Below are 20,908 nucleotides of genomic sequence, written 5' to 3'. Positions count from 1 at the left end.
TTGTTTAAATACTGGGCCAAACTGAGACTCGTTCATTGCAGCCACAAAGGACTGTAGCTGTATGTTAGCTTAAACTGATAAAAAACATCCTGCTTCACCCACCTGATTTCTAGCAACTTTTATTGGGTGAAGAGCTCCCATTCCACAGCGCCTGAAGCGGAGGGCAGCGTTTCTGGCACAAAAACCCCACGCATTGTGCCAAGGAAGTACTTCCAGGGCAGAATACAGCTGTGCAGGGATGCTGAGATGTGTAAATGTGTCCCCTTTGCTTACCGACCAAAACCAGACAGCGTTGCAAAGCATCATTTTACTGCCGTAGGTGTGAGCGTGCTGAATGGTTTCAATGACACGACTGTCTTTATTAAAGGATCACACTTTGACAGCACAGCTTCATTTTCAAGAGCACAGAAGTTTGTCTGGAGCAGACAGATGGCCCCCAGAGCGGCTTCTGCTACAAATGACTACTTGAGTCTTAGGTACAAGGCATGATTCAAACCTGACTGCTGGAGGTGCCAAGAAAAAAAATGATAGCCGCCAGTGTTGCAGTCTGTTGCCCAGCTGATTCCCAAAATCGGGCTCTTGCTACTGAGAGTTGACAGCGGGGTTCAGGGATGACAAATGATCAGAAAATAACACAGTCTGTGCAAGTTTTTGCTCTGAGCTCTGTCCAGGCTGCCTCTGCGGATGAGTCGGCATCGGCCCTCTGCAAACGCTGCTCTTTGGTCCCACAAGATACAGGTCACACACAGTATTTGTTATCAGTCCTCACTGTTACAGCATGAATCTTCAGCAAAGGATAATTACTTTAATTAGTTCTGAGTGTGTTGTATTATCTGTGGAGAGGCGCTCGCTTACCCTCCTCCCCTGGAGAGCGGATCTCTGAAGGACCTGTCTGAAGCGAGCGAGAAGATGCTTGTGTCCCTACGGCACAGGGCAACACTCAAAGCAGCACCATGGAACCGAGCGTGGGCCAGGAAAGGTTAAAATCTACTGCAGGGCCTGGGCTGAATCTGTGCCAAGGGCAGTCTGATGATTCTAAATTTCTTTCTTGGTTTGAGTATTTAAAAACTGGCTATTTGGTTTTTTGCATTTTGTTACAATGAATGCAGCAGCTCATTTCTGACTTTTGCCTAAAACCTCCCATTACCCAGGAGAGTCTTCGAAGAAACCAGCAGCCCACCCCTTCCTTGCACTCCCTCATTTCTGTTTGTTAAATTTCCATTTGATTGAGCTTCTCCCTGCACATACCTGCTTCCATACGCACACTACAGAAATAAACCAAGTTGTACAAATTCCGTACTTTATTTTTCAAATTTCCTAACAAAAATACAATTCTCGCTTGCTCTTGCTGATCACACTGGTCTTCCTTGAAACGAAAGAGCTATTTCTAGCAGTTCTTTACCCAGGTCCTCCTGCGTTCCTCCGGCGCTGAACTCTGCAGACAGCTCCCTGAACGTGACACAGATTCGGCGATGCTCTATGTGCTTGCGGTAAATCGCGTGTTTCCACTTGTACCGTGCGTCACCGTACAGCACCACCAGAGACCGTTGGGGTAGGTGAATGGCAACAGTCACCTCTTTACTTGGAACAAGCCTTGGGGATAAAACACAGTTGATTCCCTCTTCGCCTGAATTTTTGCACGCTGACGTCTGTGTAAGAGATCCAGGGGGACTTAATTCCCCATTTTCTTTGCTGAAAGTGGGAAATAATTGGATACTGTCCTCTGAATCACAAGACATGGATAGCACGGTTTTTGAGAGCAAGTTTAAGCTAACCAGACGCTCTCCCCAAAGCCACCAGTCATCAAAATGTGGGTCGATGGCAGAACCTCTTTCTGGCATGTAGTCCAGATTACATTGTTCAACAGGTAAGAAACCGCCTAGTACTGAGCAGGCCTTCATTTGTGCTACAATCTTTTTACTAAAACTTGGCAAACCAGTAAAGCTGCCAGCTTTCAGCCTTTGTTTCTTGAAGTTCACTTTAGGTCCATAGTCCTGTTGGAGGAAAAAAAAAAAAAAAAGAGGAAAAGCTAGTGTTAGGAAAAAATCTGGGAAAAGTCTTTTTGGAGAGGCTGTGATCCCTACAGGGCTCATGGTCAAAGCTTTTGAGTTGTGTTATAGACACCAGGTTGCAAAAGGACTCGCTGAAGCTACTTTAATCTCTCTGGAATTAGATTTCTCACCCGTAAAGTAGAAACAAACCAAACCACCCACTTCTTTCACCTGGAGAGTGTATGAACTTCAATGCCTGAACATTGTGCTATCAAATACTGTTTGTTGTAACTATCATATATTTTTGCAAGAAGTCGACTTTAATTACAGCTCTTGCAACTGATTTCAGGATAAGCTTCCAAAGGAAAACATTTAATGAAGCCTGTAAACATGTGTTTTAACTCAAACCAGCTTTCCTTTTCCAGAGGGATCTAAGAACAAATGCGCTTCTAAAGTCAAACCTGTTTTTTTCGGCCAGACTGTGATGGTTTCCAGTCATCCCGATCCATCAGTTCAACTATCTCTGACTCTTCATCTTCACTAATGAACTCCTCCGTCAGAAACACTCCTGGAAATGGAAACGCCCAGCCAGCAAATTCCGAGCGCTCATTTCCTTTAGCTAGGCCTGTTGCTGGACAGTAAGTGAAATTATCTTCTCCCTATGGAAATAATGATGGAGAAGAAAATGGCAGCAGGGAGAAACTTATCACAATAAGGTATTTCCATGATTTACCCCCGTGACCTTGACGTTGCAGCATGAAAACCGTCCGTACAGGATTCTTGTAGACATGAGAAATTTTACAGCTGCTTTTGGGGAACAACTCTTCCCCGCTTTATTTACAGGTGCCTGCGTGAATCCGCTTTCTAATGTTTTTATCCTGCAAAGACAGGGAAGAACCGATCATCCTCGGTGCCAAATGTATGAGGAGATTAATGGCCGGTATTCCTCGAGCCGGCTGCGGAGATACAGTTTGTCATATCAATAAATGTTGAATGAGGAAAGTTGATAAAAAATCGCCCAGGCCAAAAGGCTAAGCTGTCTTTTCCTGATGTGTGAAACTCGAGTAAGGCCTGTCTTGGCTTGCGAGGCTGCTGTGCGCGTCTGGGAGGTGATTTAGGTGAAGCCACATGGGCTCTTCTCACAAATACCCCCGGGAGGCCCCAGGGCCCAGCTCGGGGGGCCTGGGCTGTGTCCCCAGCCGGGGGTCCCAGTCCCTCGAAGGGGAGCCGGGGGGTCCCGCAGCCCTGGGGCACACGGCAGCCGCCCCCTCCTCCGCCGCCCCGCCCCGCCGCCGGCCCCGCCCCGCCGCCCCCTCCCCGGTACCTGCGGGGGCGGAGCGGCCTGCGCGGGCCCCTCGCAGAGCAGGCAGGAGCGGATCCCCTTGCAGCCGCAGCCCGGCCCTCCGCCGCCGCCCGCCGCCTCCATCCCCGCCCGGCTGCGCTCAGGATACGGCCCCCCCTTCCCCTCCTCCCTCCCTCCCTTTCTCCCCGTCTCCTCTTCGCCGCCACCCGGCCCCGCTACCAGGTGAGGGGAGCCGGGGGAGGTGCGGGGGGGAGGCCGGGGCCGAGCCGGCGACAGGACGCACGGGCCCGGCCCGAGCCGCGCGGGCGGGCGGGCGGGGGTGGCGGGGAGCACGGACTCGCTCTCCCAGCAGCCCCCGCGGCGCCGAGCAGTGGTGCGGGGCCCGGCCGCGCCGCGGGGGCTGCTGGGAGTTGTAGTCCCGGCCGCAGAGCGCACACCCCGCGGGGGCGGCCTCAGGCCGCCGGCCCTCGCTGCCGCCGCCGGGCTCGGGGCGGCCGGCACCGCGTGGGGGCACCGTGAGGCGGCGGCCCGGAGCCGCGCCTGGGCGCCTCGGCACGAAGCCAGCGCCAACATCCCTGCCCGCGGGCGGTGCCGCGGCCTGCGCCCGACGGCCGGTGCCCCGCGGCCCGGGCACGGCCCTGGGGCTGCCGCGGGCTGAGGGGCCGCCCGGGCCGCCTCGCACCCGGGAAGCCACCCCTGGATGGGGCGGCAGGCCGGCGTGGTTGTCGTTGTCGTTGTCATCCCCCGCGTGGTGGCAGCGGGCAGCGCCTGTGGCACCGGGCTCTGCTGGGTTTAGGCGAGGCCCAGCTGCTGTGGGCTGGTTACAGCTAAACTCGTTTTATTCTCCGCTGCGGTAGTCTGACTTGAATCGACAGTCTGCTGTACGACTGCGACCCTGAGAGGTGCTGCTGTGGGGCAGGAGGAGGTTGGTGGCTGGTTTGGGTGGCAGTTCCTGGTTAGGCCGGGTTACAGGGGTTTCTGGTTAGGCTGGGTTACGGGGGTTTCCGGTTAGGCTGGGTTATGGGGGTTCCCGGTTAGGCTGGGTTATGGGGGTTCCTGGTTAGGCTGGGTTACGGGGTTCCCGGTTAGGCCAGGTTATGGGGGTTCCCGGTTAGGCCGGGTTATGGGGGTTCCTGGTTAAGCTGGGTTATGGGGGTTTCCAGTTAGGCTGGGTTATGGGATTTGGCCACATTATGGCAGTTCCCGGTTAGGCCGGGTTATGGGGTTCATCAGGCCTCAGGGTAACTGAACGTGCCTCTGCAGTGCCACCCGTGGTGATGGGGACAACGTGTTATGTCCTGGTTGTCCCTGCAGCTCCCGCGGTGCCACAGGTGACACAGCTGTGTCTGAGGTGTCGGTGTGGTCAAAAAGAGGGTGATGGGAGCATCGACAGTCATTGGTGTCAAATTTTTCTTACAGGTATTTAGGGAGGTTTGTTATGTTCAGCAGGTAAGGGCCTGGCTGGCGGTTTGGCTTTCAGTGACAGCTCTGTCACTCGGAGGATCAAACCCTGAACAGCTGCCGTTCAAACTGTTTTTCAGGCTCAATGCTCCTTATGCTGGTATAAAATATTTCACACAGGACGGACTCTCCTTGCCCACAGGTGTTAACAAAGTGATGGGTCTGGGCGCTGTAGGTGTGTTATGGTGCTGAAGTCGAGCCTAAGGACACCTTAGTGCCTCACGTGTTCCTCGCGATTTACTGGAGTGGCGTTTAGGCAGCGCTGAGACTAACTCAAAAGGACAGTCACGAGCCTGGCCTTGGAGCTCTTTTCTCTTTATTTCCCTCTCTTGCAAACTGTGTCAGAGTGGTAAGCCACGAACGAGTAATTTCATGAAGCTACTTTGGCCCTTTCAGTGTTATTATTGTAAATATCAGTGTATCTGTGTGTGTACTGTCCTATCCACAACTATGCATGAAAACACCTGTTAATTACCAATAACATACAGAATGTTGATTTTTATTTTTTTTTTCCTTGGTGAGGAAATGACATTAATGATTGGTGGGTATTTGCGTTTCTGGTATTTAATTCAGTTTTCCAAAAGTTTAGGGAATTTAGAAATTGTCAGCCAGGAGTGTGCGTCATTTCCTTGGGAGGAAGCCGTTCGCAACACGTGTATTTATTCTTGCTGTTTCTTGGAAAGCATATCGCTGTTTTTGGAGCAGAGCCCTGTTGCTCAGTAGAGGTATGAAGAGGTGACTGTGAGACCATCCTAGTCCCAAGTGCCATCAGCCCGTGGACAGTTCTCATATACAGCAAGTCTGTCGCTTCAATAGCAAAGGGAGATATCACTGATGTTTTGGAGATGGGTTGGGTCAGTGTGCTGCCAGTGGGTGCCCAGTGTAATAACAATCTCTGCTATTTTCATTTCAACCATGTGAAAAAGGTGACTTCAAACACAGCAGCAAATTCAGTAGCTAACCTCATAACGCTTTTTTTTTTTCCCCTTTTGGAGTCAGTTGAAAGGACTTCCTCTTATTCCTGTTTGTTTTACCAGGAAGGTTGCAAGAAGAGATCCTACAGCTGCCTGATTAGCGATTCCAGCAGAGGGGTGGAGATTAAAAATGTCAAAAATTACTACAGAACTTCTTTTAGAAAGAGCAGTTCCAAGATCTACGAGGCTCCGAAAGATCGAGACGCTGAAGTAAGTGCAGATGGGCCCATGGAAAATTCCAGCTGAATTCAGCCTGGGCAATTAGTTTGGTTTGTGGTGTGGGGTTTTTTTGTCTTTCTTCCCATGAGCACTTTTACTGAAAAGGAGGGATGGTTACAAAGCACAGGACAGGAGATGGCATTCTCAATGCAGGATCAGTGAGCACTAGTGGAACTGCATTCACCAGATAGGTTATCAGCAGTCACCACCCCAGTTCAACATTTATATAATTTACATCATATATATGCTGCCACCTTCTTTCTGTATAGAGTGTTTAAGGCTGGATCCTGATTTCTTAACCCTAAAATATGCTCCCTACCTTCAAAACACTTCTGTCTTTGCTAGCAATTGCTTAATGTCAATAAGAAAATCTCTTTGGCTTCTTTTTAAAAAGATTTCAGGCATTATTTCCCTTCTCTTTTCCTCACTCTCCATCACTTTTCGTCTCTTCTAAATCCAATTATGTTAGTACCTCAGACATTGCAGAGGGGGATAATAACCTCTGACACACTTAGAAACCTCTAAAATCAGTTTTGTTGCTCAGGTCCTTAACAAAGGTCATTGAGAGTATGTCTTTCCAAATATTTAATAAAGTGGAATTTCGCTATTCTAGAACTGCTCAATCTGAATGACTCAGATAGCTGATTTCTGGCTGGCGCCTTTGCTGTTTTTGTTGCTGATAGAAGAGTTTTGCATTTCATATATTCTCTTTAAAGTTATTTCTTTTAGTTTGTCTTGTGCTAAAATAATTGTATTATAGAGAAACTCAAAAGTTTATCTGAAGACTATAGGCTGCAGTAGTCTGGGTATCAAAGTGATGTTGAGGTGTTTGAAGTAACGAATTTCTAGAGTGTGGCTTTTTCCACCCAGCTTTGTACTATGATTTTGAAAGGCAAGATTACAGGACATCCACTTGGGGAGCACTGTGTTGAGTTTCTCCCCAAAATGACACAATATTCACACTCAGTTGAATTCTGCTCAGCCTTATCTTATATTCTTTGACTGGCTGGTTAAGGCTTCCGAGGTGGCAAGTGAAGGAGAAGTGGTCTTGCTTCCTAATTTTATTTACCTCACTTATTCACACTTCATTTATATTTAGAAGGCCTTTTTTTACCAGCCATTAGAGGTAGAGATTCTGTTTGTTAAAGGAACTCACGCTCGTGTCCTCAAGAGACGTTGGCTGTCAGGACTAGAAGCTCCCGATGGAGCTCAACTAAACGGTCTAATCAAATCTAAATGACCCTTCTTATAACATGCAGTTTTCACTTTCTCACAGAGAGGGAATATTTTGTTCCCCTCACAAATGCTTTACCACTTCATCTTCCAGGACAGAATGCTTGTTTTGGTGGCAGCCTTGGGATTTTGTGAGGTAGATTTCCATAGTTGCCATTGGAAGTTTTTGCAGCAAAACTCACTGTAAAGGAACTGGGAGAGCCACTTTTTTTTTGGTGAAGTTAGTTCTTTGACAATAGCCAAATGATTTGGTGACCTACTCTGCACTTGGCTTGAACTTTTAATGCAGAGAAGGAAAGTTTTGAGCCAGATCAGCAAACTGATCTGATTTGCCACATTGTTGTGTGAGTCCAAGTGTCAGCATGAAGTGAGGGCAGGACTAGCCTTTTGAGGTTATGAATTCAGAAAAATGAGAGAAATAATGGTTCTAGTGCCTCCTCTGTGGACAGAGTGGACTGATGGTGTAGTGAATAAGTGTTTTGTATTGCCACAGCTTGTTTCCTTGAATTTACATTGCAAAGCAATAATATACCAACATTCTTAGAGAATTTTTTTTCTACAAACGAGAACTTTTCCGGTGATTCACTGCTCACAGCCGGCTCTATTACCCATAGGAGGTTTATCCGGATTGCAGGTGAATTGTACTGCAAATACTTTGGTAGATTTGCGTCTCTGATGCTGTCTATTAGCTCAGACACAACGTCTTTTGCATGTGTGTTGCTTGCAGTCCGGAATGCTGCAGACAAGAGAAAGCAGGTTTGGTCAGATTTACTTGGTGAGTTGTGCCAGACTGAGAGGTGCCACCAAGTGGGACCTTGTACCCTGTGAAAGTCAGCACTCGCTTCTCCAATGAACTGCAGAAAGTTCATGTTCTTTTCTGTTTACAGCCTGTCCAAGCTACAGTTGAAGACTGGAGACTTAGACCCGCGTTTGTTTTCCCGTCTGAGGCATCTGCAGAAACTGGATCTCTCTGATAATTTACTGGACAAATTTCCCAACAGTCTAACCTTGCCTGATCTGCGTGTCCTAAACTGCAGTAACAACAAACTGGAAGATGTAACTGCTCTGAAACAGTTCCCTCTGCTCGAGGAGCTAACCTACGAGAACAATGTGTACTTGACGGTGAGTTACCTCCCATCCTTACGAGCTAAGCATTAAACAGAGGGAGAAAGCAACAGCAGTTGTACCACGTTCTTATATAATGTTCTTAGGCAGCATGTGTTAGGGCACCTGAGAAAGCAGCCAGTCTTTTTGCATTGCTTCACCCGTTTGTGCCACTATTTCCCAGTCTGCAGAAGTGACTCAAGCAAAAACACTCAGATATGAAAATCTGAGTATCTTGAACCCCTGATTCTCCAGGCCAGAGTCCCATTTTAGGTCACATATCAGGCAGGATGTCTTAGGTTCATGCTTGTGCAAAATACAGTAATGACATATAGAAATGTCCTTCTTATATGTTAGTTTTAGTGCCCCTTGTGCTTTGGAAAGGCAGACTTGCTCCTCTGATGAGGGGTTTAACTTGAGGATTAGTCTAGTTTAGTTTATCTTACTTCTCCCGAGAGGCTCTGCTGACTGTACAGTTTAAGCATCCAAAACCATAATTTTACTTGTGCTTTAAACTGGCATGAGCCACCATCACTGTCCCCAGATGCTTATTTGCTGTTGTGTGGTGGCAGAAGCGTGTGCATGGCTGTGTGGTGAACTGGACTGGGGAACAGGCAGGACAGGCTTTCTCCTGTCCTAGATGCTCTCAGAGTTATAGGATGTGAACAGAAAACCTGCCTTGCACTTCAGACGGGAGCAGATGAGCCTGCTTACACCGCTACCACCTTCTGTTGGATGTTAGTACTGCATAAGCGTGAGGCGGGACCTTTTTGTCTGCAGTTCAAGATCCCGACTCATAGGAGAACGTTAATGTAAACTAAAAGGTGAAATTCAAGTCGAAAATGCTGGGAAGATTTTACGAAATGGCTTTTCCTGTCTAAATACATTCTTCTCATCCTTGGCTGTATTTTAATAAAGGACTAAAGCTAAAGCAAGTACCATGTGTACAATTCTTGTAACTCTGATGTCTTCTCTTTCTAGCTCAATGATGACTATAAAGTAATGTTTCTTTTGCAAAACCTTCGGCTACTCAATGGCAAGGACATAACCAAACTGGCTAATCATGTGAGGCGTGTCAATAGTCGTAAGCTCACCAGCAAGGTAAGATGTGTGATATTTTCTTAATCTCCAAACACCTGAGAAGTAACTAAATAATGATAGAGTTGCAAGCAAGCATCAAATGGTTAACAATAATTCTGGTATGATCTTCAGCTATGCATGTTTGGAACTGTATTTTCACTCATTTATGTACACAGTTTAGCTCCTGATTGATTCTCTTCACAAAGTACTTTGTGATCTTGAGCAATATTATTGTTCTGTTATGAAAAAGGGTTTTTTTTGTGCAGTACTGCTGTTACCATTTATATTCTAGTTAGTTGATCTTGTTAATTCCCTCTGTGTAGCAGTGGTGGAGAGATCAAATACTGAAGGCTGGGATGGCTTATTGTGTGAAGTGTTATCTGTGTAATACCTCATACTCCAAAGGGTCTTGATGAGGGTTGCTCAGCCTCTTACCCTCCAGGCAGCCAGGCATGGTCGGCTGTTTAATGAGACACCAAGTGCTCCCCCGTGGTGTTCATTCTGTGCTGGTATCTGTGCCCCAGATACCTTTCCGTGATGTTGCTGCCTTGTGCCTGGCTGCCCAGTTTTTACTGCTGTGTCTAAATGTAGAATGTTTGCTGGGTTCGAATGCTTACGGGTGTGTTACTGCCCACCAGAAACCATCAAACGGGAAACTCTGCTGACAGATGAGCATCTGCATGATTGTGCCCATAGTTCAGAGCCCTTTGGGGTCCGGGTGTCTTTATAAATGGGGATGACGTGTTCACCAGTCTAGCTCATGCGTGTGCTTGAACTATAAGAAAATTCAAAACATCCCAGTTATCCTGTGCCTGATACGATAAATTAGTTGCCTGTCAGGTACTCCCTGCTAGCAGAGCACAGTGTAAGACTCCGTAAGACCATTTGCTGTGGATCCAGAGACACAAAAATGGGCATTACTCTGGGTCCATGTTGACGGTATCTGCTTAGCCACACTCACTTAAGCTTGGCTCAGAGGAACTGGGTTTCTTGTTAGCTGAAGTTGTGGTTTGAACACTGATAAAATAAATGTAAGCAGTGGCATCACATGGGTAGCAGAGCCTCAGGGTTGGCAACTTCTTAAATGCTTTCACGAGTACTCTTGTGTTTTTCTGCTCTGGTTTTCTGTAGTGTTCTATTGAACAAACTTAGCCTTTCTGCCTAGGTTACTGCTCACTGGGAAAAATTCTTCCGTGACCAACTTCCTGAGAAATACACAGCTGAGCAAGTGAAGTCCGTCAAGAAAAAGTTCCTGAAGTCAGTACAAACCAATGTAGTGTATGGACCCAGCTCACTCAGTGAATTCACCCGCTGGCGGGTAGGTTACGCTTCACTCACCCTCCTGTTCTTCAGGCGAGGACTCTGCAGCCTGAAGCCTCACATATCCACATACTTGCTTCTAAGGTGAAAATGATTGCAGAAGAGTTTCTGGCACAGTCACTGGGTCTGGAGTTAAGCACAGATACTGAACCGGAGGAGAAGATGGATGAGAATGAGGAAGAAACCACAGAAAGCCCCAGGGAAGCTGCAGAGGATGTGGGTCAGGTAGGTGATTTTTCCCGTTACGTTAACCACGTCCTTTCTATTTCTTATGAATTCAATGGCACATGTCAGTTCACATTATGACTTTTTGGTAACTGTAGAGGCAGGCTTAGGCTCTAGCCTGTGTTCAACAGCCAAGGCTTATTTTTTATGACCAGACTGAAGCTTTTCCAGCAGTGTGAGTGTTGGATTGCTATCCAAGAGGAGAGAGCTTCCATTCTCGTAGAAGACCCAAAAGATTTCATTGGTATAGTCCTGCTGACTCCACCTCTCCTTTGAGGAAGGGATATTTTCAGTGGGAGAACTGGGTCGATGCATTGCCAGACTGAGATGGTGCTTGCCCTGTTTGAAATGGCTGCAGACTAAACCCCCTCAGTCCCTGGGCCAGATTTGGTTTTCCACATTGTATGTAAATTGCAGTAACCGGGACAAGGGGAGGGAGATGAAAATGAGGCTGGCTGTGTGATTTTTCATTAGCTTCTGCCTCTAGGAACTCTGCAGCTCTGGACTCTTGATTGTTGGATCCCAGTCTGCAACCATGGGAGGGTACTTGTGTTTACATAATTAATCTCTGACTTATAAATCATCTGCACATCTCAGGGAAGCTAGAAACCTTCTGCAGAACTGACAGCATGCTTTATAGGTCACAGTAACACCCAGCAAGAGGAAAAGAAACAATTCAAAAGCAGGCTCTGGAAACAAGCGGTCCAAGTCGCAGGCAAACACCGAGGAGGAGGCTGTAGTTAATCCCCAGAAGTCCAGTCACGTGCAGGACGACCCAGCTCCTGATACACCGAGAACATCAAACCAGCCAGCCAAAGAGGCAACACCAGAGCAGGGAGCTGAAGGGACACATAAGAATGGAGAGCAGTTTCCCAAGGGGCAAAGCAACAGAAGGTCCAGCCAGCTGACAGGGGAACAGAAAAGCCAGGAGGAGAACAATGGGGTTGTTAGCTTGACCCCAGTGAAGATCTCCAAGGGCAAGGTATGTTCATCAGCCCCCTTGGGACTCTTGGTTTGGTGGGAGGAGCCACATTCAGATTTCATTAGAGCTCTACACAGCCTGGAGCTCATAATTAACCAGATGTATTGTGAGTTATGGTTTTTTGTTGTTGTTGTTTTAAATCTCTCAGAGGCATCAGGGAAGGGCCCCCTGGAGACAGTGAATCCCCTGCCAGGGGATGGATGGACCAGCGCTCTGAGGTGGTGCACTGCAAGCCTGTTCTTAGAAATGGGAATGGCATGACTTGCTCTCCTGTCAAACCAATGGCTGCATGGGGAAAAGTGTTTCCCCCTCAGCTGAGACCAGTGGGGATCTAGAGGGTTTTTCACATTTGTCTGCAGCAGGAAATGGGGGTGACTGCTGGGGTCTGCTGGGCACATCTTTTCTCAACAGTTGCCTGCCGGTTTAGGAGTCTTGAGCACTGGTGGCATTTCGGTCTCTCTTGTTCTCTGTAGCACAGAAGGGCTGAAAAATACCGCAGTTTAGCTTGGGCTGCTGTGTTCAGTAGAGGGTTCTGTCAAGGCAATCACAGGCAAACCGCTGTCAGGGGAATGAATTTTCTAAATGTGGATGGTTTATTGTAGGAGGATGTCAGTGCAGAGCCATTGCATTTTCTTCAGTGTCACAGTAAAGGCAACAGCCGCGAGGATTTTAAAACGCAGCTCTGGTCCTGTGTCTTCGAGCCATTGCTAGACTGTGGAGCCAGGAAAGGTGAGCTCTTAAAGAGGTTTGCAGGATTCCCAGAACCACCCGGCTCTGGAATCCCAGTGGACTCCATGCGTTAGACCCCTGCTCCTTCAAGCTGTAGTCTCCGTTGTCAGGAAGAGACTTGCTTACCTACTTCTTCTTCGACGTTGAAAACAGGAGACTGGGAGAGCACCAGGCAGTGATAAGCTGCAGTCTTGACGTGTTATCTGTGAACATGGGAACTTCTCACCTATTCTTTTCGTCTTTCAGATCCCATTGTGAGCTCCTCCAGAACTGTGGCAACGTGTGGAGGGGAATCCGTCTGTCTGATTGATTGTGAGACGGGGACAGTGCTGAAAAAGTATAAGGTGGCGACAGAGGTAGGTTGCAAGTGGGAAGAGTAAGCATTGAATGGAAATACCATCACCCACTATAGTTACACAGTTGTGTACATAACATATATTATAAACAGTTCTGAAAGGGTTTCATGCCTTAACATGGACAGATCTTAAAAGGATGAAAATAGATAGTAAACATTTCTTGCTTATCCTTTTAGCCTGGTTTTAATTTTTTATTAGTTTAAAAGATGTCTGCCTCCCTTCTCCTCACAGAGCCACACAGACTGCTAAGACTGCATGACAGCACAGAGGAATAAACATTCTGGTGTGATAGTTTGTGTTCTTCTGAGGGTTGTTTTGAGATTCAGTGCTCCGTCTCGAATAGTTGTATCATTTCACCTGAATAGCTCTCGTGGCAGTTGTCTTACCTCTGAGCTAACAGCCATCCTGCTGGCTCTTCTCCTTCACGCTATTTGTTTCTTTCTATCCTAGGAGTTTTTCAGTGTTGCATGGACAACCCTCACAATGGTAATCGGCGACGGCCAGAAAAAATCTCATAATATCTTGGCTGCTGCTGGGAGGAGAGGGATCGTCAAACTGATTCACGTGGCGGCTGACTTCTGCTACGGAGAGATAAAGGCTCATAAAAAGCCCATTGCTACTGTCTGCTTCGGCCCAACTCGAGAAACTCACCTCTTCAGTAAGTCTTGGTTCAGAATCTCTTTAGCTTTAGGACCTAATCTAGAAAACACTGGGCTTCCTTAACCAGGGGAATTGTCACCACTGCAAGCACCTGTGGGTGGGTGAATACTTAGAATATTTACAGGGACCCCACACACATTCACAAAGGATGGGCAGGCGTTACAGAGAGAGTGTTGTTAGTCTGATGTGGCACTGATCTACAGAAGGTACGAATTCTTGCAGCCACAGAGCCTGACTCTTCAGCTGAGGTGCAGCAGCTCCTGTTCCTCTCTCGGTAGCTCTCGGGGTGGCTGTCACGCACTCATTAGCCACAAACAAGCTCAGAAGCGGATCTGTTCTGCAGGGATGAGTAAGAAGAATGACAGCCAGCGCAGTCTGCTGGGGGCCAGGCAGCAAGCAGTCGGCTGACAGGGTTTTCACAAGCATGGCGACAGGGCAATGCAGCGTAAAATGGGCTGTTGGATTTCATTTTTTCCAACAAGCAAAACTATGCGCTTAATTGCTTTTGAATAAATGAAAATCTTTGAGTTCTGTGCCTCATCAGGCATTTTTTTCCATGTCCTGAGGTAGAGCAGAGCTTTGCCACAGTAGGGTCCACAAAGGCTGAGCCTTACAGACCGGTGGGAAGTGAACCATCATATTACAAATTGCAGCTGCATTGTCAGGCCTGTGAAGTGAGCTGTTCAGAGCTATTCAGACCACACCTGCACCCCACAGCACATTGTTTCTTTCTCTTACCTACAATTACCCATATCCTGGAGCGGTTAGAGTGCTACATGAACCATTAAAAGTGGATTTTTTTTTTTTTTTTTTTTTTAAACACGGATATCTGTAGTGGATACTTTTCAAGAAGCAGCTTGACAGTGCAAAAGGCAGGAGCCTGGAGGGGTAAGAAGGTTGATAGCACATCCAATTAATGAATGGTGTGGACAGCAAGGCTCATTTTATTGCATAGAAAAATTTATAGCAATAAAGGGAGAATCTTTGCATAGCTGTTTGGGGACTGGATGCTAGCCTGTTTACTCTGAGGGATGCCACCTGATTAGGATCCAGATTACCCTTAGTAATCTGTTGGGGTTCTTTCTGCTGTCAGTCTATCAGCTTGGTGATAAAGACATTAAAATTATTTCACATTTTACATCAGTACCTATTTTTTCCAATGGGAGCTGCTGTGGATGTGAAGACAGTAAGCCATGGATCTGTGGAATAAAGTGGTGTCTGCCTGAGAGTAACGGTTGGAGCTCAGATTTTAGATTCCGCTAGAATCCATGACCAGATACATGAGCTCAAAGGGGCACTAATTAATGACCTTGTGAAGCCACAACTTAAAAGAAAGTTTGTTTCCTGTTGTCCATTATTATCTGCTCCTCTTAGAGCACAGGATAAGAATACAAATTTCCGACCGTGCATGTTTCACAGTGTCTGTGACGTGGTGTTGGGCCAGGACCCTCGGTGACTGCTGCTGTGCTTTAATGAGCTCTCTGCTGCCGCAGGCTTAGCGTGTTACAGCCTGTGACGCAGGTAGAATTGCCAGCTAGCACAAGAAGAGCCAGATGAGCAGCGGTGTCACTACCTGCTTCTCTTCTGTGTCCCACAGCTGCATCCTATGACAAGCGAATTGCACTCTGGGATATTGGGATTCCAGACTGTGACTACAATTTCAAAGCAAGGTAAAGGTTCAAAAACCAGATGTGGCCAGTCCAGGAACCTGTAACTATCATGTCGCAGCACCACCTAACTGCTTGTTCTCTCTTTTTGCCTTCTTTTCTAGCCAGCTGCTGGTGCTGGAGGTGCTCTCCATCCCCTTACGGATTGCCCTCGTCCCTACCTGCCCAGATCAGTACTTGCTGGCTGGCTGTGAAAGCGGCTGCTTTGCCTGGAATATAAAACTGGATAAGGAGCAAAAAAGCAGGTGAGAACCCAAAGTTGGTGGCATGCATTTGCTTTCCATAACAAAAAGTAGTTCTAGCAAAGGCTTTACTGCTAACCGAGGAGGTCTGAGCAAGAAAAGCAGCATGTCCTACCAAACTTAACACACTCCCCTTCCCATAGTGGCAAGAAAAAATACTATTAATAGCATAATGTTAAAGGAGTGTTCAAAGCTACCAGCCCTGGGCCTGTATCGATGCTCCAGTCTACAGCTGTTGCAGGCTGCTGTGAAGGAGGGCTGGCGTGATTGCAGTACAATACCCTAAAACATAAGGACATTTTGTGTTGAATTAGTGTAAAGGAGTGTAAATTCTTCCATTGAGTTCCAGTCTCACAACATGGCCTGCCCTGCTTCTGGGACGTGAGGTTACCCAGGAAACTGGCACTCTGTGGGAGCACAGAAAAAATTATATAAGAAGCAAGTGAAGCCATGCCCTGCTGACACATACTAATCCTGATGCCTACAAAAACAGATGAAGTAAACCAGCAGTCTCTTAAGCAAACAAGCTTCTGCTGTAGTAATAAACCCAGGTGGCCGAAAGCTTAAGTTCAAGTGGGAATTCATCTGAGTTTGGCGAGAGACTTACTAACATGAATTTCTGTACCCAAGTGCCCTTCCACTGCTGCCCATTCAGGACTTGACTCTTCCCACCCTTCCCCTACTCCAGGCCTTTTGAAGCCATATTCCAGTTTCCCGATGAGGACGGAGCCATGACAACATCTCACAGGGTTGACGGTTTGGCTTTTCTGAATGATGATGTCATCGGTGAGTACAAACACAACAGCCCAATCCAGAAAAACAGTCAGGGACCTCAGCATCTGCCAGGCTGAAGGCAGCATGCAGAGCAGAGGAACTCAGTGGGGTGTGACTACCTCTTCCAGAGACTTTTGAGGGCTACATAGGGTGGGAGTTATCTCCCAGAGTCACTTATCTTTCCCTAAAATGTGGGCTGGTGGCAGCAGTAGGTTTTTTTTTTTTTTTCAGGGGAATTGGGGATTCCCACATCTGGGAGTGCTTAAAGCACAGGCTGGGTCTTTTTGAATAGCTGATGCTTGTTCTACTGTTCAGGAACATAAGCACAAGACTGAAAATCCTTCTGCAGCCTCCAATTATCCTGAAATAAGGTAAAGGAGGTAGAAACAGCTGCTGCTGGTATCAAGTCCAACGTCTTAAAAGCTGCTTTATGGCTGGACCACCTTGACCAGAGGCCATCCTTGGGCTTGTGACCTTTCACTGCTCAGCAGCTGACACAGCCTCTCCCCTCTTCCTTCCCCAGTTTCCAAGAGCTCTAAACCAGGCTGCATCTACGTGTGGAGCTGGAGTCGCTCTTTTGACGCGAAGGGGAAAGGATGTCAGCGAACGGTGTCTGCGGTTATTCTAGCTGAGCTGGAGTGGTCCGCAACAGACATGTCCTACCTGACGCTCAGCACCTGCCCAGGTAGGCAGTGCCCTTTTGGGGCACACGGCACCCTTTTGGGGCACGCGGCAAGGCCACAGCAGTCACTGCAGCAAAGACGGCCACATGGGTGGGGGTTTACTTCGAGCATTCCCTCGCATGCCTTGGAGGAGCAGGATTTCAGACTAGTCTCCCCTCTGCGAGCAACAAGAGCCCTCAACCTCCTACACTCCAATACAGTGCAGCAACAGCCCAGCCGTGTATAAATAACACATAAATGCAGCTATACTCTCTGCCATATAATGGGGAAACAACTCATAATCTTCCTTGTACAGGTCTTCAGAGCACAAAGAGCTGATGGCTTTGGCCATGTTTTTCTAGAGCCATTTGAACTTTTAGTGCATCTGAAGTAAAGCAGGAATTCCACACACAGGCCAGCTGGCTTTTAAAACTAACAATAAATAAATAACCTGATTTGATTGCCACTTTGCAAAACTAAGAAGTCAGAAGAAATCCTAAAACATTTACCACTAGCTTTTCTATACTGGGTAAGATAGTCAATTTATCTCTAAATTAATATACTTTTGCTGGAAACAGAATTTTGCTGAAATCTAACATCCTCCCCTGGAATCCTACAGCACTTTTTTGAGCTCTGCTTTACAGCAGAATGGACTCTCGGTTCCACACTCGTTTTCCAGCTGCTTCTTTTGGTCTTCCAGCAAAAGAATATGTGTTCTGTGGTGATGAGAAGGGAAGTGTGTGGATGTACAACCTGTCAAACTACACCACAGCGTGGAACTCTGCAAAGGGAAAACGTTCAGACAAGAGGATCCCGCCTGCACAGGTTTGTCTCATTTACTGTTTGGGTGGAGCTGACCCCAGGCTCTTGAGCACATTTACACCAGAACACACCTCATAGTTCCTCTACCTGACACACGCAAGTAATTAAAAGCAATCTCCAGTGCGTGACCAAGCTCATCTTTCAAATCTCCCAGAAACACAACTGTGACAGGAATTAGGAGCTGTAAAGCAAGTCTATTTGTTCCTGCCTTCTGCAGCTCAGCAGCTTTTCCCAGCAGAAGGGCCCTCTGAAAAACTGCGGGTTAAACTGGAGAGCCCACCACTACAAGCATGCAGACACCACTTCTCTGATGGGTTTCACTACTTCTGTATACTCACACCACCTTTTTCTTGGCTTGGTATTTGCCTGGCCTCCAGAAATAGTTCTCCTTCCCCTCACGATGAGGGCTCTGAAAGGACAGTGACACACTCAAAGGCTCCCACTCCAGAGCCTGGTTTTGAGCTGCCCTTACACAGAGGTATGAGGTGACCTTGTGTCCCATAAACTTTTTGGAAACATATTTCCAAAGTCAACAATCAGTTCCTCCAGGACTGAGGGGCAGCTGCTTTCACTTTTCCCTTTCTGATCAAGTCCCTCTGCATTAAACCCTGCTCCTTTAGCAGCATCATAAAGTTGCACCATCTCCCTCAGTAGGCAAAGACCCTTTGGTTCAGCTTCCCCAAGTTGGTTGGGAAGTGGATTCCACGCAGACCTGATCGTCAAACCAGGCCCTGCAATAATCAATAACCTCCCACTTTCGGAGACAAAACCACCTTTTGTTTCCTACCCAAACTCTGTTCTCCTCACAGATTCTCAAGTGGCCAGAGCTTCGAGCGAATGGGGAGCAGCTGACTGAAATCTTAATAAACAATGTGGTGTCAGACCCCACTTTCAGTTACCTTGTTGTTCTAACTAGTGTGAACATAACAGCAATTTGGAAGAAGTCATAGTTCCTTGTAAGAGTTTCATTCCCATGCTTTGCAATAGTGCAGTATTAGTGACTGTTACCCATGTAACCATGACGTTTTCTAGACCCGCTATTACATGCAAGAGAAAAAAAAAAAAAGGTAAGAGTTTGTCAAACTCATCAAGTCATTGTAAACATCTGGTTTCTTTTACTGTAAGTTTTCACAATTTGTGCATTTGTTTTATAGAAATGACACTTAATAAAACAAACTACCAGTTCAGTTGGCAGTGCTTAGACTTCTTGAAAAGGAAGAGCAGAGGGTTCATCTACCGCTCGCACGCAGCAGCTTCTCATTCTGGAATTATGCTCACAATAAACTTGCTAACAGCCCAGTACAAATATTTGCCTGAAGGCTCCAATTAGAAAAGTAGAAATCATTTTAATGACTGATCCATCAAAGCAAACAAGACATACATCCTCCTGGCAAAGTGCCTGTCTGGGACAAAGTTAAAAAAAAAAAAAAAAAAAAAAAAAAAAAATCGCTGCTGCTGTCAAAAATTGGACATAAGTGGGACAAGGAGGAAAATATTGGCCATGAATGGAGGTTTAAATATAGCATTTAACTAACAGACACATCATTCTGCATCAGAAGTACAGTCTGCTCTAAATGGGGTGATTTTACTCAATTCCTTCTTGCTTGTCTTTGATGGCAACCTGGAAAACACAAACAAAAATACATGTGCTAAGAACTGTTGCTGAGCTGGAGGAGGTCAGTTTAAGCATTCCCACCAGTCTTCTGTGAAACAGAAGAACCACCACAAACCACCAGTGGAAATATCTACACCATCCAGAAAAAAAATACTACTAACATTAAAATCAAAAAGTATTTGTAAAAGTGGTGCACTATTACCTTTTACCAGTATCAAAGAACACAGGCAGTGTCGTATTCATAGACCCCCCTGGTTTTGTCTGAATAACCTTTCAGGCCCATTTAAGTCTCAAAAAATCAGGGGCTAAATAACTACAATTGCACAGTTGAGCAGAAGCTATGAGAAGTGGTCAAAAAAAAAAAAAACCACCAAAAAAACCACATACAGTCCCAGAGTTTTGGTGGGAGAATAAAAGAAAAAAGGTTGGAAGGACAGAAAATTGTTTTCTACACTAGTAAGACTAGGAGGAAAACAGTGCCAACCATCTAGGGAATTAGAGAGCAGCACCCTGGGCACACAAATAACCCTTCGGTACAGCCAGACTCCCCCGTGCCTTGACAGGAGCTGAGTGACCCGGTGCTGCTTGGCTTTGATTAATTTATTGACCTGAAATAGCAGCTTTAAGAGAATACTATACCTCCCTTCATTTAACTTTTTATTGCAAGGATCTCAAATATTTTAAAGAAAAAAGAAGCCGGCGTACCCTGAACCTCTCCTCAAGGAGGGAGAGCTCGCTGATGAGGTCGGTGATGGCGTTGGTGAAAGCTTCCTGGGGGCTGTAATCGGGGGTGGTTTGGACGCGGATGATGATTTTGTGTTCCAGCGGGTGCGGGACCTTGTACCCTGCAAATAACACCTGGGGGTCTTTCAGTAACTGCCTGGAATAGAGCAGCAGAGAATGACCACATAGCGCAAATGAAAACGGGGGTTACGTTAAAAATCATTTAAAAGCCATGTTTCCCATAGGCTTTGTCAACATACTTTCAAACTGGGCTTTATGAATGTGTTTGTGGAGCCTGTTTCACAATTTTTAGAGGCAGAGTTGCTTTGCCCTGACATCTACCACAACTTTTTCAGGCAAAAGAGAATTTTAAAAAAAAGCCCCAAACCCCCTCAAAATGTACTCACGACTTGATGATGTTCCCCAGCGTGTGGTCCTCCTTGTTGATGGTGAACAGGCAGGCGTTGGGCACCTTCGTGTCCTTGTTGATGGTGATCCTGGGCGGACACAGACAGGTCGTTACCGCAGCGCCTCAGGAGCGGCTCCCCCCGACCGATACAGCCCGGGAGGCCGCGGGGGCACCGTACGGGGTTCCCGGTCCCCCCCTCCCGGCCCCAGCAGGGTCTGTGTGCCGCCCCCCCGCCGCCGCTCACTTCTTCTCGCCCTCGAAGAGGAGGAAGGACTCGAAGGCCGGAGGCGCGTTCATCCCGCCGCCGCCGCCGCTCGCCCCGCCGTTGCTATGGCGCCCGTGCGTCACTTCCGCCCG

At 47.1% G+C, this 20,908-nt stretch overlaps 3 protein-coding genes across 11 annotated transcripts; 1 reads left to right on the top strand and 2 right to left on the bottom strand.

Moving 5' to 3' along the window:
• Positions 1-1,223: 1,223 nt before the first annotated feature.
• On the bottom strand, positions 1,224-3,597 carry ALKBH4 (alkB homolog 4, lysine demethylase). Of its 2 annotated transcripts, XM_065647027.1 has the most exons (4): positions 3,316-3,395; positions 2,725-2,869; positions 2,453-2,650; positions 1,224-1,994 (listed from the first exon to the last, which is right to left on the bottom strand). In XM_065647027.1, the coding sequence occupies exons 2-4, from the start codon at positions 2,779-2,781 to the stop codon at positions 1,353-1,355; spliced, it is 897 nt and encodes a 298-aa protein (XP_065503099.1). In that variant the 5' UTR covers positions 2,782-2,869; positions 3,316-3,395; the 3' UTR covers positions 1,224-1,352. The 2 variants fall into 2 exon arrangements, with proteins under 2 accessions (XP_065503099.1, XP_065503098.1); XM_065647026.1 differs by lacking the exon at positions 2,725-2,869 and having other exon boundaries at positions 1,230-1,994; positions 3,316-3,597.
• LRWD1 (leucine rich repeats and WD repeat domain containing 1) lies at positions 3,413-18,989 on the top strand. 8 transcript variants are annotated; one of them, XM_065647019.1, is made up of 18 exons: positions 3,911-4,196; positions 4,714-4,743; positions 4,836-5,104; positions 5,793-5,939; positions 8,069-8,303; positions 9,267-9,386; positions 10,531-10,683; positions 10,770-10,910; positions 11,551-11,892; positions 12,495-12,621; positions 12,868-12,977; positions 13,428-13,635; positions 15,235-15,307; positions 15,409-15,549; positions 16,235-16,332; positions 16,844-17,005; positions 17,683-17,807; positions 18,614-18,989. In XM_065647019.1, the coding sequence occupies exons 4-18, from the start codon at positions 5,860-5,862 to the stop codon at positions 18,752-18,754; spliced, it is 2,256 nt and encodes a 751-aa protein (XP_065503091.1). In that variant the 5' UTR covers positions 3,911-4,196; positions 4,714-4,743; positions 4,836-5,104; positions 5,793-5,859; the 3' UTR covers positions 18,755-18,989. The 8 variants fall into 8 exon arrangements, with proteins under 8 accessions (XP_065503095.1, XP_065503091.1, XP_065503093.1 ...); XM_065647021.1 differs by lacking the exon at positions 4,714-4,743 and having other exon boundaries at positions 4,898-5,104; XM_065647020.1 differs by lacking the exon at positions 4,714-4,743.
• Positions 18,766-20,887, bottom strand: POLR2J (RNA polymerase II subunit J). Its single transcript, XM_065647028.1, has 4 exons — positions 20,796-20,887; positions 20,550-20,639; positions 20,125-20,299; positions 18,766-19,425 (listed from the first exon to the last, which is right to left on the bottom strand). Exons 1-4 carry the CDS (start codon positions 20,846-20,848, stop codon positions 19,390-19,392), a joined length of 354 nt encoding a protein of 117 aa, XP_065503100.1. The 5' UTR covers positions 20,849-20,887; the 3' UTR covers positions 18,766-19,389.
• Positions 20,888-20,908: the final 21 nt, after the last annotated feature.

This window comes from Caloenas nicobarica, chromosome 17 (assembly GCF_036013445.1).
Source record: "Caloenas nicobarica isolate bCalNic1 chromosome 17, bCalNic1.hap1, whole genome shotgun sequence".
Lineage (NCBI taxonomy): Eukaryota > Metazoa > Chordata > Aves > Columbiformes > Columbidae > Caloenas > Caloenas nicobarica.
The sequence above is the reverse complement of the archived record's forward strand: the minus strand, read 5'-3'. Positions and strand labels throughout refer to the sequence as shown.